Source organism: Limulus polyphemus, unplaced genomic scaffold (assembly GCF_000517525.1).
Source record: "Limulus polyphemus unplaced genomic scaffold, Limulus_polyphemus-2.1.2 Scaffold728, whole genome shotgun sequence".
Lineage (NCBI taxonomy): Eukaryota > Metazoa > Arthropoda > Merostomata > Xiphosura > Limulidae > Limulus > Limulus polyphemus.
The window spans coordinates 353,445-368,997 of record NW_013666338.1 but is presented as its reverse complement, the minus strand read 5'-3'; the positions used below and the strand labels follow the sequence as shown (position 1 = coordinate 368,997).

The following is a 15,553-nucleotide window of genomic DNA, read 5'->3' as shown; positions in this document are numbered from 1 at the left end:
TACATTCTACTGAACGTTTAAGAACTATTTAGTCACATTATTTATGGAAATTAGGTTTACAGTATTACATCATCACACATTTTTTTTTTACTTTTTTTTCCATTTTTAATGTTATAACAGTAGGAGTAAGAACACCCATGTCTCAAGATTCTGAAAGACTCATGTTTTTCTGAATCTAAAAATTATTCAGGATCACTGAAACTTATGTCTTACTGTCCACTATTTTCTATAATTTTTCACAAGTTTCAGAGACTGTGTGATAGGATCTGATTTGAATTTTCGTAAACACCAGCTGTAGAAAAGTTTTTTTTTAAAGAGTAGGAATTTCCATAAGTTCTATAAACTTAAATATATCCATGAGGCAGTTTCCCAAATTAACAATAAAAAATAATGGAAGGATTAACTCTAGTCACAAAAAAAATGTCATATTTGTCTGAATGTCTGCAATGAATTCATTTATGAAAAAGTACTTTAAATACTGCTGGGACATTTAACAAATTTGAAAGGCAACACTACTACTACTAGAAAGGACCACAAAAACCAGTAATATTACACTTTTGAAAACAACTTAGATCAACATTTGAAGTATCACTAAAAAGTCATGATGATACTCTTCTACCTGTGGCTCCTTTGTTGCTCAGCTATTAGTCAGTTGGCTTATAACACTAAAAATCTGGCTTTGATACCCACAGTGAGCAGAGAATAGATAGCCAGTTTTTGTAGCTCTGTAATTTATAAGAAACAAACTTCTTGTGAAGAAGACTTCTGTAATGCTCATCATTTTTCAAGTTTACATTTTAATTTCACCTTCTTCTAAGTTTTTGTTTTCTTTTAGGTTGTTGCATATTCTTCAACTTTCAGGCTCTCCAGATGAGATTGAATTGGAACTTTTTACAAGATTTTTTCTGTTGATGGGAAGAAAACCTTGTTAAAGATGTTTGGGTCACCTCATTTGGGCTTATAAACACTTTAATACACACAATTTCATTTAAAGCATGTTAAAAATATTAAATAAATTTTGCTTTTATGTATTTGATAAACAGCCAGTTATATTTTGTATGTTTTTAACAGAGCCATCTAGTTGCAGAAACTAAGGTGCACTGGACTTTGTGTATTAGGAAATACTTCATAATTATTCATAACATTTATGAGCAATGTTTTTAATTTGGGTATTAAATATGATGACCTAATAAAATTAAGTACAATTTTTCTGACACTGAATTTTCATTTATAATGTTGGTTCAAACTTTGCCTTTCTAATTTCTTAAAATGTTGATTATTTATCAATGTAGTAAAATATCTCTCTCTTTGTTTTTTTACATGGTGTGTGCAGTTTTCACACTTACAGAAAAAGAGTTAAACTTTATATTTGTTTGGTTTTAAATCCATAAAGTTTCACCCAGTTGATCATTGAGTATTGTTGATATTATAATGATTTCTCTGGGAAAGTAAAAGTGGGCTAAAATACTTAAATTGATTCTGAAAGTCTAAACAGATTATAAACTCATCCTGATAGTCTCAGTAGACTAATTAGAAGACAAACTTGAAAGATGAAACAAATTGATAGTGACTGATTATACAACTAAATGAATTGTAACATTCATCCTAACAGTCCAAACAGACTGATTAGAAAAACTAGAACTACAGAATTAATCCTGTCATTCCAGAGAGATTAAACAGATTGTAAAATTAATTGTGATAGTTCAAGCAGACTAATTACAAAGTGTAGACTAACTTGGAATTATCCTGAAATATAAACAGGCTACAAGATTCACTCGGATCTTTCTTGCTAAGTAGCATGTCCAAGTACACTATACATTTGCTCTGAAAACCTGAATGGACTAAAGTCACTCCATACTTCTGGCTATTTAGAATAACCAAAAACACTAAACTTATTCTAAACAATTAATAGATTAAGTAATTCTGAAATCTGAATGGACTGTAAAATGAAGACAGCACTCAAATGTATTCAGTGCAGTTTATGTCCAGATGTTGTTAATATTGATCCTTGAGTCTTGAAAAGTTATGTAGTGCAGTTTAGATCCTGATATTGTTAATACTGATCCTCGAGTCTTGAAAAGTAGTACAGTTTAAATCCAGGTGTTGTTGATACTGAACCTGGAATCTTGAAAAGTAGTACAGTTTAAATCCTGGTGTTGTTAATATTGATCCTCAAGTCTTGAAACTGTTAATTTTTGTTATTGAACTGTAATATAATTGTACAGTTTTACTGGGTATTATTGACACACATATAATTTTAAAATTAATGTGATTTTATAAGTATGTGTCATATAAATATAAGGAGAAATAAAAATATGTATTACTTATCAGACCTTTTTTGTATTGTTCATTGTTAAATAGGGTAACACTAAATATGTTAGGTGAAGTTGATGCTAGATATTTTTGTACTAAAATCAGCTACTCACCACAATTTTGTAACGTTAGACTATGTATATCTGTTGGGTGACTCTATTAACTATCAATGAAAGTTCACAAATCTCCAAGTTATCACTGGTGTATTTGTTCATGAGGAACTACTGAGTTTTTGTTGTCAATAACTGAGTGTAATCACACCCTCAGTCTGAATAAAGTGTGGTCCTGTCATAATTACAACCTCCTAGAGACATGCACAATGTATTATAAATGTTAATTTATTATTCCCATTTACCCGGTAACACAGTGGGGTAACTTTACGTTCATACTACGCTGAACTCTGGGGTTCAATTCCCCGTGGTAGATAAAGCAATGTGACTTTGCTCGTACACAAACAAACACCTCAGGGTTGGAAAATCCCAGTATGATATCAGGGCTGTTGATTGTTCAACAAGATAATTTTGATTGTACACGTTAGTAGATCTTAGACGTTTGTATTTATTGACGGCCTGTTATGACCAGGTGGCTAGGGCGCTCGACTCGAAATCTTAGAGCCGTGGGTTCGAATCCTCGTCGCACCAAATTTGTTTGCCATATCAGCCTTGGGGGCATTATAAGTGACGGTCAATCCCACTATTCGTTGGTAAAAGAATTGGTGGTGGGTGGTGATGACTAGCTGCCTTCCATCTAGTCTTACACTGCTAAATTAGGGACGGCTAGCGCAGATAGCCTTCGTGTAGCTTTGCGCGAAATTCAAAAACAAACCAAACTTGTATTTATTTAAAATGAAGAAGCCCACGATCATATAAGTCATTTTACCTGAAAAATAAAACTTATTATTTAAAAAATACGTTCCAGTATTCGACAAAGAGATCTGCAAACAGAAATCTAAAAAAAAAAAATCTCCAATGAAGGGTATTTATAATGTTAATTCTTTAAGAGATAGTGCTGTAGTCTTGCTCACAGATGTTGATAGCTATGTCAGTGATGCCTATTTAAAAATACTTGTATCGAATAGTAGATCCACGGCAATAATGGTTTCGGAATTACACATATTCTACCTTCAGTAAATATATGATAATAATGAAGGGGAAATCTTGATAGTTTCTAACAAAGGTGGCCTTAAACTTCATCCGACTCTCATGTTCTCACAACGAAACATCTCGGACTAGTGATAAAAGAAAGTCTACATATGGTTACGTCTCTGTATGTTTGTTTGTTAATTTTCCTGCAATACAAGTCCTTTCTTAAATAAAACTAGTTTATTCTTCCTCAATACAACTTTGCAATACACTTAATTTCCACAGTTACTTTAACTTCAACACACGCTATAATTCACAACAATTCACTTACTTTACTACCACGCTTGACTTAATTGTCCGTCTATATCTCTGCCTGTCAGCAACTATAGTTCCGATCTCCGTATCTGCTATCCTCGGTTCCCACCGACCGTAACTGCTATCCTCGGTTCTCCCTCTCTCCTTTGTCTAGCGCACTTATATACGATAATACTGCATGCGTAGCCTCTTCGAGAATCTTCTAGACACTCATCACGTGCTACCAGCGTCACTTCACTTCCGCTGTCGTAACACACTAGCGTTTTTCGCGAATCTTCTAGATACTCATTACTTGCTACCAATGTCATGATATTCTCGAAGGTTCTTGAATGCTCGAGTGTTTACTAGATGTGCGGTATTCTTGTATATAAGACCGCCAAGAAGTGACGGCAACAATGGATTGAATTGCAGACAGAGATAGAGACGGACAATTGAGTCAAGCGCATGGAAAATACCCTTGAAATATATTATTTTTGTCAAGATGCCATCAACTTTTGACGGTGAATCAAATATTCGGTGCAAATACCAAGCCTGACAGCGACACCTGTGAAGTCAGAGTAGAAAAACTTCAGAACGAAACAAAAATATTAAAACTGACAACCTGTATCACACGTTGTTTAGTGTTTAATTAGCATTAGTCCGGGTACACGCTAATCTATAACTTATTTTTAAAACAAATAACCTTCAGGTCTACAAAGGAATATCATGTTATGACTAACATTTTGACAGAAGAGATAAATTCTGAGATTGGATAGAGTTGATACAAGAGTGTCGGGAAAAATGTTCAATCTTCGCAAACCAGGAAATCCATAGTTTTTCTTTGGTAAGAAAAAAAAATTATTTAGCGTTACTTATGGTTTATATGGTACTTTGTTAACTATACAAACAATGCATTAAATATAAGCCTGGCTATGATTTTAAGGTCTAAGTTATTTTATACAAATTAATCCTATCTAGTGTACTTAATTGTGACTTTCACGCCAAAGTTGGATGATATGTGGCGCTATCTTAGAAACAGAAATGACGTCAAAATCGAATATTAATTTGTAGAGTTTGGGTTGTGTGGATAAAAACCAACTTTTAAATAATCAGTATTACACATTTAATGTTGTATATACAACTAAATTAAGTGCTAATTACTTAAACATAATTTAAAATGCTTATTGATATTTAAGTGCTTGCAATGTCGACTCGAATGTAAAATACATTATAAAAATAAACATATAATGACTTAATAGTTAATAAAGTATTATGAAGTAATTGTCGATTCGGTAATCTTCCATCGTGACGTTGATTTACTAAAACGTACTTGTAAATAATTGACACGTTTTGATAATCATAAATATTTTGTTATTTAGATCAGAGCTTCCCAAACTTTTTCAGCTTGCGGCACACTTTTAATGTACCAAATTTTTTAAGGTACACGTAAACAAGTCCGTGGGAGGCCTAGTGGCGCCCCCTGACAAAGACAGACAGAAATTACTGTTATACTTTGTATCAAATAGAAAATAAATCAAATTTTAAAAATGTATAAAATTGATTATAAATTTACATTACTAAACAAAAATTATTTAATAATAGCAAAAATTCCGCGGCACACAGTTTGGGAAGCACTAGTTTACATTACAGGCCGAGTACATTTTAGAATTTCAGAAATGTCTTTGAAAAAACAGTCACATGCCAAGAACAGTTCTAATGAACGTTTCGGAACTACACATACTCCATCTTCAGCAAACATGTGATGATAATTAATTATATAAAAATAGAATGAATAGTGTTAAGAAATTATAAAATAATATTAAAAAGTGAGAGACAGAGATTAGAATAAAGCAGGAGGGGAGGTGGGTGGGAAGAGTTGGAATTTCGGTATAAGCTTGGATTTTCATTCATAATATTGTTACGCCTCTGTGTTCGTTTGTTAATTTTCCGTAAAAATTCTTTCCGAAGAAACTTTAGCGATACAAGTCCTTTCTTAAATAAAACTAGTTTATTCTTTCTCAATACACTTAATTTCCACAGTCACGCTATAACTTAAACAAACGCTATAATTCACAACGAACGATTATGTAAAATATGTTCGATTAGTCTCTGACTAGTGAAATGTGTAATTTGCAATATGGGCTCTAGCAGCGATTGCAAAACACAGAATGTGATCGTAATACATACATGGACATTGCCCTGAAAGGGGTCGGAGCAAGTGCGGTTTACTCCGACCCTCGTGTAGTACTAACCATCAACATTCAAGGACAACCTATCATGGTACGGAAGGGAGGAAGAGGTCTCAGAGTACCTGACCCTCCTAGGTCACAAAGACCTAAATTCCGATCAGGAGATCAGGCAAAAAACTGACTAACATGGCCGGCTCATAATTTCACGTGTAACTCTTGTCCGTTGAGAAAGTATAATATGTAATAAAGAAAACAACACTCAGATTAAAGAATATGTACTGGTAGCGCGCCCTCAGGAAGCACGTGGGAATTAAGTGAGCCAGGAGTTGTTACTCTTCGCCTATTTTCAGGTCAAGGATAATTGTGGCTGCGTCGTCGTCAATATCAGTGATTTGTTAGGTATCACGTATTAAGAAACATTAACTTCTTAAATAGATAAAACATTGGCTTTGGGATCTAATATTTGATCAGCCTGTCTAGGATATTGGACTAACATCATTAATTAATTCTCTTATAATTTTGGAATTCTTCCTCGTTTTGAATATGGAGAATTGAGAAGCCTGTAAACCATTTTCAAATTTAGTCTTTAATTATAAAAAATGATAATCAAGTGTTAGTTTAAATTTTAAGATTGTGGAATCTTTTAACCATCATTGTGTTCATGGACATATTTTTATTTATTTATTTATGTTATTGTGCCGTACAAGATATTTTAAATCGAAATATAAATATTAATGCACGTTTGGCTAAACGTTTAATATGACATACATATTCATAACTCTTTTATGAGTTAACAAGATGTGTTCTGACCTTTAATTTTATTTTATTTTTAAGTTAGTTGTGCTGTCCTGATTATACAAAGTAATGCACCTACACGGACTTGGTCCTGGATAAACCTGCTAATTCAACATTTGTGTGTGTGTGTAATATATGAACATATATGGTAATTAAATACACTGAACATATAAATGGGCAAACAAGACCATGATACCTTAACAGTGAACTGTACTGATTCTAAGATTTTAGACTATAACACCTTAATAGTGTACTATAATGGCACTAGGGTTTTAAACTATAACATATTAATGGTGAACTGTAATGGCACTAGGGTTTTAGACAATAACACATTAATGGTGAACAGTACCAGCACTAGGGTTTTAAACTATAACATATTAATGGTGAACTGTAATGGCATTATGGTTTTAGACTATAACACATTAATGGTGAACAGTACCAGCACTAGGGGGTTGCAAAGAATGGACTACCCCAAGGCTTCTAATTACAAGGGGTCCCAAAAAACTTTCAATATTCATATTTTTAATGTATTAAATAATGTTTAATAGTTATTTTTGATAAGTTCTTAATTTTTTTAAGTGTATTGTAGTATTCTTAAATACTAATTTTTCTGAGATTAAAGGGTAAGGCCCATAAAACAGAAGATACAGTAAATACTTTACTACATAGTATGAGTTTATTTCTCCCTGATTCTGCAGGAGTTTTTCACAAAGAAAGAAACAATATACAAATTACAATCTTTATTTATAAGCACAATGAAAGTTTAAACAAGTGTTTGTAGCAGTTCATCATTAACTGGAGAAAGAGGGATAAATAATAAGTTTTTAAAAGTGAACGTTTATTCCAAGTTGAAGTTTAAACCTTAATCATTATTAAGTTGTTGAAAATTTACAGCAAAACTGTAGAAAAAAATCTCATGCTTGTATCTCAGCTAAGTCTAAGTCACAAATAAAAACTAACAAATCTTGAAGAGCTGCAAAATCTCTCTAAAATGGAGGAAATCTTTCTTAAACAAAAGCTAATCTAAAATGGAGGAAATCTTTCTTAAACAAAAGCTAATCTAAAATGGAGGAAATCTTTCTTAAACAAAAGCTAATCTAAAATGGAGGAAATCTTTCTTAAACTAAAGCTAATCTAAAATGGAGGAAATCTTTCTTAAACTAAAGCTAATCTAAAATGGAGGAAATCTTTCTTAAACTAAAGCTAATCTAAAGTGGAGGAAATCTTTCTTAAACAAAAGCTAATCTAGTTTCTAAAATGCTTGATAACCTTTTCCTAGTTTTATTAAAACTGTTCTCTTTAAAGTGTGTAATACATCGCATATTTAGTTTCATCTTTCATTATTATTATTTTCATGTAAATTTGGAATTACTTGTTTCTTGCAAATAGAGCTTGTAGATTAGGTATCATTATTCATTTATTTTTCTTTAACTACCTTCAGTAATAGAATAAAATCAAGCAAAATATGTTGTTCTTCAAATAATAATTTCGCAATCTTTTTTTTTTATTATTTTTATCAAATTGATTTTTTATAGTTTATCTTATACAAAACCTTCACAACAATAATAGCTGACTGTCCAGCTTACGATAGTAAATGCTGATTAATTCTGAAAATAAAATCTTAATAAATGTTTTCTAAAAAATTTTAGTAACAATGTATGTATGTATGAAGATTATTGATCCTTTTAATAGTATTTCACAAAAAACAGTAATTTTTGTTTATATTTGGTTCCTGATTAAAATTTTGACTTGTATATATATTTTTATTTTATGTTCAGATCTTCTTGATAAAGCCTTATAGATTGACCCATGCAAAAACTGGTTCTGAAAGAAATATTCCTACATGATCAAATGTCTGAATCTGTAGCTTGTTAATTGTAATAGCAAAGGAAATGATTTTTTTTGGTGAAGGGCAAATGTAGGAAGGTATAACTTATCTTAAAAAATGCTTAAGTTTTTTGACTAAATTTTTAAACATATCTTACCCAAGGTGAAAAACACCAATAATAATAATGTATTTTGGCGCTATCTGTTGGGTTAAAACATTTTTTTATTTTTTGATATATACTGTCATTGGTGTTTATTATGTAATATGATATTACCTCTAATTTAATCTATAATTGTTCAAATATTCTACAATTTCATTATAAATATGATAAAAATAAATATAATAAAAGATAATAACATTAAAATCCCAACTGGACTGTGATTTGAATGCAAGACTTCCACTTAATAGTTGAGTACTATAATCACTGTGACACCTAGTCTTTGTAATCAAATCTTAAGAAATAATTTAAACCCTAATGTAAATTATCATGATATTGTGATTTTTACTGATATTGTAATATCTTGCTCTAAACATGATGAGCTAATAATTAAAAAAAAATTATTGAAAATCCCCACTCAACAAGACATCTGCTTGAGACAAACCACTAAACCAATCTGAACATTACCAACAGAGAGCTGAGCATTACTGACAAAGGGAGCATTATGGACACAGAAGGAATTTTATTGTATATGATACCAAATTGAATTTTTTTTATCCCAGTTTAGAAATTGCTTGTTTTTGACCCTGGAGTTTAAGCATTTGGAAGAGGAAACATCGGAGAGCTTGTATATTTTAAAATAACTGGCATGATAAAACTTAACATATTTAAAAAAAGATATTGATTGTTGCAATTAAATGTCAAAGTAGTAGTTTTCAATGCAATTTAAAGCCCAATTTTAATATACTTGTATATGTTTAACGTTATTTTATAGTGTTACATTAATTTGTTTTTTATTTGTGACAGTGTTGAATATTAAAAATTTATTGTAGTTTTCTATCAAAGAATTTTAGACTAAATTAAAAGCTTTTAGGTACAGCAAAAAAATAATTCTGAAAAAAGAGAGTACTTCTTAGACAGGTGGTATAAAGAAATGTACTGTATCATCCTGTTGTCAAGAGCATATTATGTGAGATAAAATTTTATTTGAAGTAAGAAAGCATGTGTGAACACTGTTTTGGTATCACATATACTTAGTAGTGGAATGTGTAGGTTTTGAACTTGATTAATCATGAGTGACAGTTGTGGGGGGGGGGTCACAGTCTTCTAGAAGGGAGTATAAAAAGCACAAAAACTTAGTTGTTTCTTGTCCACGGTTCAAAATGCTAATACCGTAAATTATGATGTTACATTTCTCTATTAATCAGTTTTGAATGATTACTGTTTATAAACAGAATTTTTATTTGATCAATGGAAGAAATAACAGATGTGTGGACAATTTTTTCTAGTACCTCAGCTTGTCAAATCCAAGTTAGTTAGAAAACTTGAATTTTTAATGTCAGATATGGTTTTGTTTGAAAGCCTGACTTTACAAATTTTGTACTGAAAAAAAGATTAAAATGTCTAGCAATTTTCTGTTATATACAACATTTTGCTTTGATAAACTACACTACTAGGATGAAATGTTTTGCTCTGATTAAAAGAAGTAATTCAATATTGATACAAGTGTAAAACATTTTAAATAAATAAAAAAAAAAAGTAGGAATGGGCAGGATAACATTACAACACTTAGTGGTTTTTGACAAGGTGCAACCTCAAAGTGGGTGTGGCCATCATTCCACCCATTCTTACTTTGTGTGCTTTTTGTAACTTGGTAATGGTTCAAACTAAATGGAAGGTGTGTATAGCTAAATGTCTCTGTTGTAAACTTTGTTTCAGCAACAAAGTACAGATACATGTATGTAATCAAATTACCTGACCCTAAAGAAATGCATGACATCATAAGAGGAGTTTTTATGTCGGAACTTATACAGGAAGCTCCAATAGTCATACTTTGCTTATGGAAGACGTTATAGTTATTTGACTAGTAAGGGGTGGATCAACAGAATAGTATGAAAAACTGGTTTTTGAAATTTGTTGAGTATTTAGAAAGAGTTAGCTACTGATAAAGCTCATTTCAAGTCTATAATTGGATCAAAGCTTAAAGTAAAACCTGAAGTAGGAATGAACTGGACAGAATGATGCCCATATCTGCTTTGAGGCTGCACTGTGTCAAAAGCCACCAAGTGTTATAATGTTATCCTGCCCATTCCTACCATGTTTCCTAACATTTTGGTGCTCCCATTCTTCCTAATTTTTGTATTTAAAGATTTTTACACTTGTCTCATAGGTTTTTTGGTACAAAGTCTTGAGCTCTAGGCTTATCCTTCTTGTAGCTGTTCTTAGAGCTATCTCTCAGCATTTCCTGGGTTTTGCTGCTATCATTACTATAGTTTTTCTTCCATCTAGTGGCAGCCTTTTCTTTGGCTGCTTTAATGACTAAGGCTTGTTTCACATATTCAGCATTACTGTTTCTTACATTATCTCTATTCCTGCAGTAATGCTTTCTTTGTTGGGACAAAGACTTTTCAAGGTTATCAACATAAGATTTTCTCATTTTGTTTCATTAGAAGGCATATTTTAAAAATTGTATTGTTTCAAATACAACCTTAAATGTCAGTAGGTCACAATTAGTTAGAAAACAATGCAAAAGTAAATTATATAACTTATCATTCTTGTTTCAAGCCCAGAGTGTTTGAACAAAGCCATGTCAGACTTTGGTAGTGGTAGCATTTGTCTTCATGTAGGAGACTCTTATCTTGGGCACCAACTGCTATGATAGAATTGCTTTGTCCAACACAGGACCTCAAGTCAGATGTATAGAACTGAAAACTTTGCTTTCAAAGTTTAGATCATAGTTAGAACCTAGATCTAGAGAATCTACTTAGTCCATGTTTTGTTATCTAGCTGATACATCTGCAGACTGATCATTTAACACATGTGCATAAGCAATCTTTCACCAGCATGTAATACGAGGGGAGATTGTTACTTGGCAACTCGCAGAGCGTGCTTGTAATCTTAGAATATGGCTACTGGTGTATTGTCAGCATATTAGTAGTGTTGCAAAATGGTTATTGTTATTACTAAGGTTATAAGTAAAACTAAGATTAATGCTTTAAGCCATGGTAATGAAATTCAATCATGTGCATTTAGATTTGCATAATATTAGTCAATCGGTCAGTCAGATAGACAAATTTGTGGTTTTTATGAAATTTTTGTTTTTACTCTATACTGACTTTCTCAAGTGCTTTGGTGACTTGTTGCTCTGCAGTTGGTTTGTTTACTACTCAACAGTGTGTGTAAAGTACTTATAAAGTTTTGTTTACATACTTTTGCATGTTGGAGATTTTAATTCATATTGCACATCTGGCCCATTCCTACTATAAGTAATACCATACTTATGATAAGCCACTTTTGTCACTCAGATTCCCCTAAAACTGTCCTTGAAATTTAGAAGGTTTTTTTCCATACATGTATGCTTTTTTTTAATGGCAGTATTGGTGGTCAGGCTCATATAAAATGTCAAATCATTATCGTGAGGAATAGTTTTCTTAGATTAAGTTAAATTTCATATTCCGTGATTATAGGAACACTTAAATAATTTTTGATTTCACACAAAGCTTGAAGTATAAAGATTACTATTAAAGGTTTTGTTCTTTTATAGCAAAATTATTTTTTTAGTGTTTTAGGAGCTGTAAAAACCTGGCAAAGTGTAAGTTACTAATAATATGATAATAGATTAATTTGTTATATATCCAGCTCTTAAGTAGAACTTTTATAACAGTAAATTGTTATGCTTGTTTTTGTTTAGGTCTGTTTTGAACATTTTCATATCCTCTATTCAGAGTTTATTGTAATATTTTAAATTTGCAGTGCTATATTGTGTCATCCAAAATGGCTCAGACATGAATCTGTACTAGGCTGTTCCATTTGGTTAGATAAAAGAAAAATTCGTGATTTTAATACAAGTTCTCACAGAAGAAACAGAAAAAGTACACTAGCCTGGGTTGGTGTTGTAGGTGTTGGAGTGGCTTCAGCTCTTGCATTATATTATAGATCATATGTTGCTGAAGCAAAGAAAGATGCAGGTGAGTATTTCTTTGCAAACACTGTTTTTAGTAGATTTCAAGAGTTTTATGATAAACTCAAAGTGGGTTGAATAGAGATAATTTTACTTACTATTACAAATTTAATTAAAATATTTTCTCTTCATTGAAGAATTCTGTACCTAGAGTAATTAAAATGTCTGTGTACAGTTGTTTTATAATTAGACCTTCACAACCATATAAACAGAAATCAAAAACTGGATAATTTTTTCTTTAGGTTTTATATTGTTTGCTTGAACCTTTCAGACATTTGTATATATAATCTAGTTTATAACAATCCCTACAGTACTCTAGAAATAATTTTTTAATCAGTATGATAAGTTATGTTAAACAGAACATTTAATGCATAACATAACCCATCTTAATAATCTGTTTTGTATGAACCTGCTTGATGAAGCCATAATTGTGAAACATTAGTTTGATTAAATAAATTCCTAAAGTATTGAGGTAATTTTTGTTAATAGTATAGGTAACTTTTTCATGTGTTTACAGACTTAAAGATGCCTATGAATGAGTTATTATACACTTTTCAGATTTCATTCAAGCCTTTTTTACACCAAAATTTGGCGTATCTGTGCTGTTAAGAAAGAATTGTAACTTTTATTCTCTAATTGTATACTTTTAGCTTGGTGATGATAAAATATTTGGTAGTTAATGCAAGTATATCATTAAGGAGGTTACTAAAATAGCTTTTATTTTCTATTTAAAGAAGTTTATTGATCAAAGTTCTTAAATCTAGTATTTGTTGTAGTTTTTTCTTTAAGTGTCCAAAATTCCATTTTTTCTCCTAAGTTATAGATAAAAAAAAAAACCACAGGGTTTAAATATTATAAAGTTAATGGACTACACTTGATTTTTTTCTGAAATATTTGTTTGTGTAATAGTACTATTTTATGAGATACTGATAAGGTGTAGACATACCACAACTGATTGAGAATTAACTCAGTGAGAAACTGGTGATCCAGAACAAGAACATAATGGCAACTGAGGTCATTAAAATTAGGTATAATATACTAACGTTTGCCTAATGGTAATGAAAATAATCAATTAACAGCCTGGATCTTTAATAGATGTTCCTGCCATCCAAGGAAATACTGGAATTGTATTATTTTCAACAAGTCGTACACATTCTGAGCTAGATGAGTCTGAAACTAGGGCTGTGACTGCTGGAGAAGAGATTGTAGGGTTGCCTGAATACACCATGGAAGAAGTAGCTAAGCATGATTCTCTTCAGAACAGAATCTGGGTGTCCTACCATAGTGGAGTGTATGACATTACAGACTTTATCCCCTTACATCCAGGTGGAACTAAGATATTGATGGCAGCAGGGGGTTCTTTGGAACCATTTTGGGAAATGTATGCTGTCCACAAGAAAGATGAGGTTTGGTTTTGATTGTTTTACCTCAGAAGCTTAGTAAACCTATATTACCTAAGTATGTAGAAAAGTGATATGTAGTTTTAGGATGTTTATGAAAAAACAGCACAAGTGGTACAAGTGTAGATCATACCCGCCTTAGCTTTTACCAGTTAATCTGGAATTTATCTTGTATATCTTGAATCTCCAGTTCAAGCCAAATGTAAAAACAGCCAGATAACAGAGCAAAGTTAAGAGGTTTGTAGATGTTTATGTATTTTTCAAACAAAATGTTTTATTTTTTAGTTTAAATCTAATGAAAAGAAAATAAGTTAACAATATAATTATTGAATATTTTGTTTGACAGATTCTTGCTATGATGGAAGAGTACAGAATTGGAAATCTTCGGGCTGAAGATCGAGGTTATGCTACTGCTAATATGGCTGACCCTTATGCTGCAGAACCAAAACGACATCACATTTTTCAGCCAAGATCTATGAAACCTTTTAATGCTGAACCTCCATTAAGCTTACTTGTGGACAGTTTCATTACTCCAAAGTATACTTAATATATTTTCATTTTAGATGTTATTTAAGAACTAGGATAATATTTAATGTTAGATTTAAATATGGAAACACTACCCAGAAATTAGATTGCATATAGGGTTAAATATAGTTAATTTTTTCTTTTTTAATAATACAGTTTGTTACACCTGCATAGAATCAAATCCAGTAAAGTGTGAGACCCTTTATCAGGCAACTGAACTGTCAGGAAAAATTGTGAAGATTTCATAAAATGGAAAATTTGTGTTAATATACAGTAAACATATGTTTGATATGTGATTAAAATTATTTTAACCAGAATTTGGGTTTAATTGGTAAGTTATACTTTATAAAAACATAAACAACTTAGACTACACTTGGTGATGCTGTTGTGAAATTGAGTTAATCTTAGAACAGTGGGATAGGGCCACTTAATAACAAGAGATTGGGTAAAGATATCAGTTAAGAAATAATCATGAATCTTCAATGAACTAAGTCATGGTATTGAATGGAATAATGAGATTGGACACAAAGTGAAATATAAAATGAAATTACAACTGTCTTAAAAATGAACTATTGCATGTACAGGCTTCATTGGATCCCTGCTTGATCAGTAGCTGTACTTCTCTCTATTGCCATTCGCATGACAATAACTAACATGCTTGCTCTTAGACCCAGATTCATTCCTTCCACTGCCATTTCTTTGCTATAGGAAGTAATTTTGAAGTGGTCAGTCCATTGCCACAGCTAAACAATGTGACATACTATGTGTGCAAAGCACACACTGGTATACAAAGCATGCCATTTTTAGAGGGGTTTTGGGGCATGTCTCCCCAGAAAATGTTTGAAATATTAATGCTATGAGATTGAATCTTAAGCCATTTTAACTACAAAAACTGCATACACACAACATAATGTATTGAATTAAAACAAGCAAATTTTAATACACAAGTTGTAGCTTTACAAACCATGAAAAAGTGGTCAGGCCATGACCTGGCTGGCATTAATGCCTC

General features: G+C 31.6%; 1 protein-coding gene across 1 annotated transcript in view; it reads left to right on the top strand.

Moving 5' to 3' along the window:
- Positions 1-15,553, top strand: part of LOC106460207 (sulfite oxidase-like) — a 45,299-nt gene that overhangs the window by 17,848 nt on the left and 11,898 nt on the right. Inside the window, exons 3-5 of the mRNA XM_013919891.2 lie at positions 12,412-12,626; positions 13,715-14,025; positions 14,366-14,556. Coding sequence (XP_013775345.1) covers positions 12,412-12,626; positions 13,715-14,025; positions 14,366-14,556 — 717 coding nt within the window. The remainder of the gene's footprint in view (positions 1-12,411; positions 12,627-13,714; positions 14,026-14,365; positions 14,557-15,553) is intronic.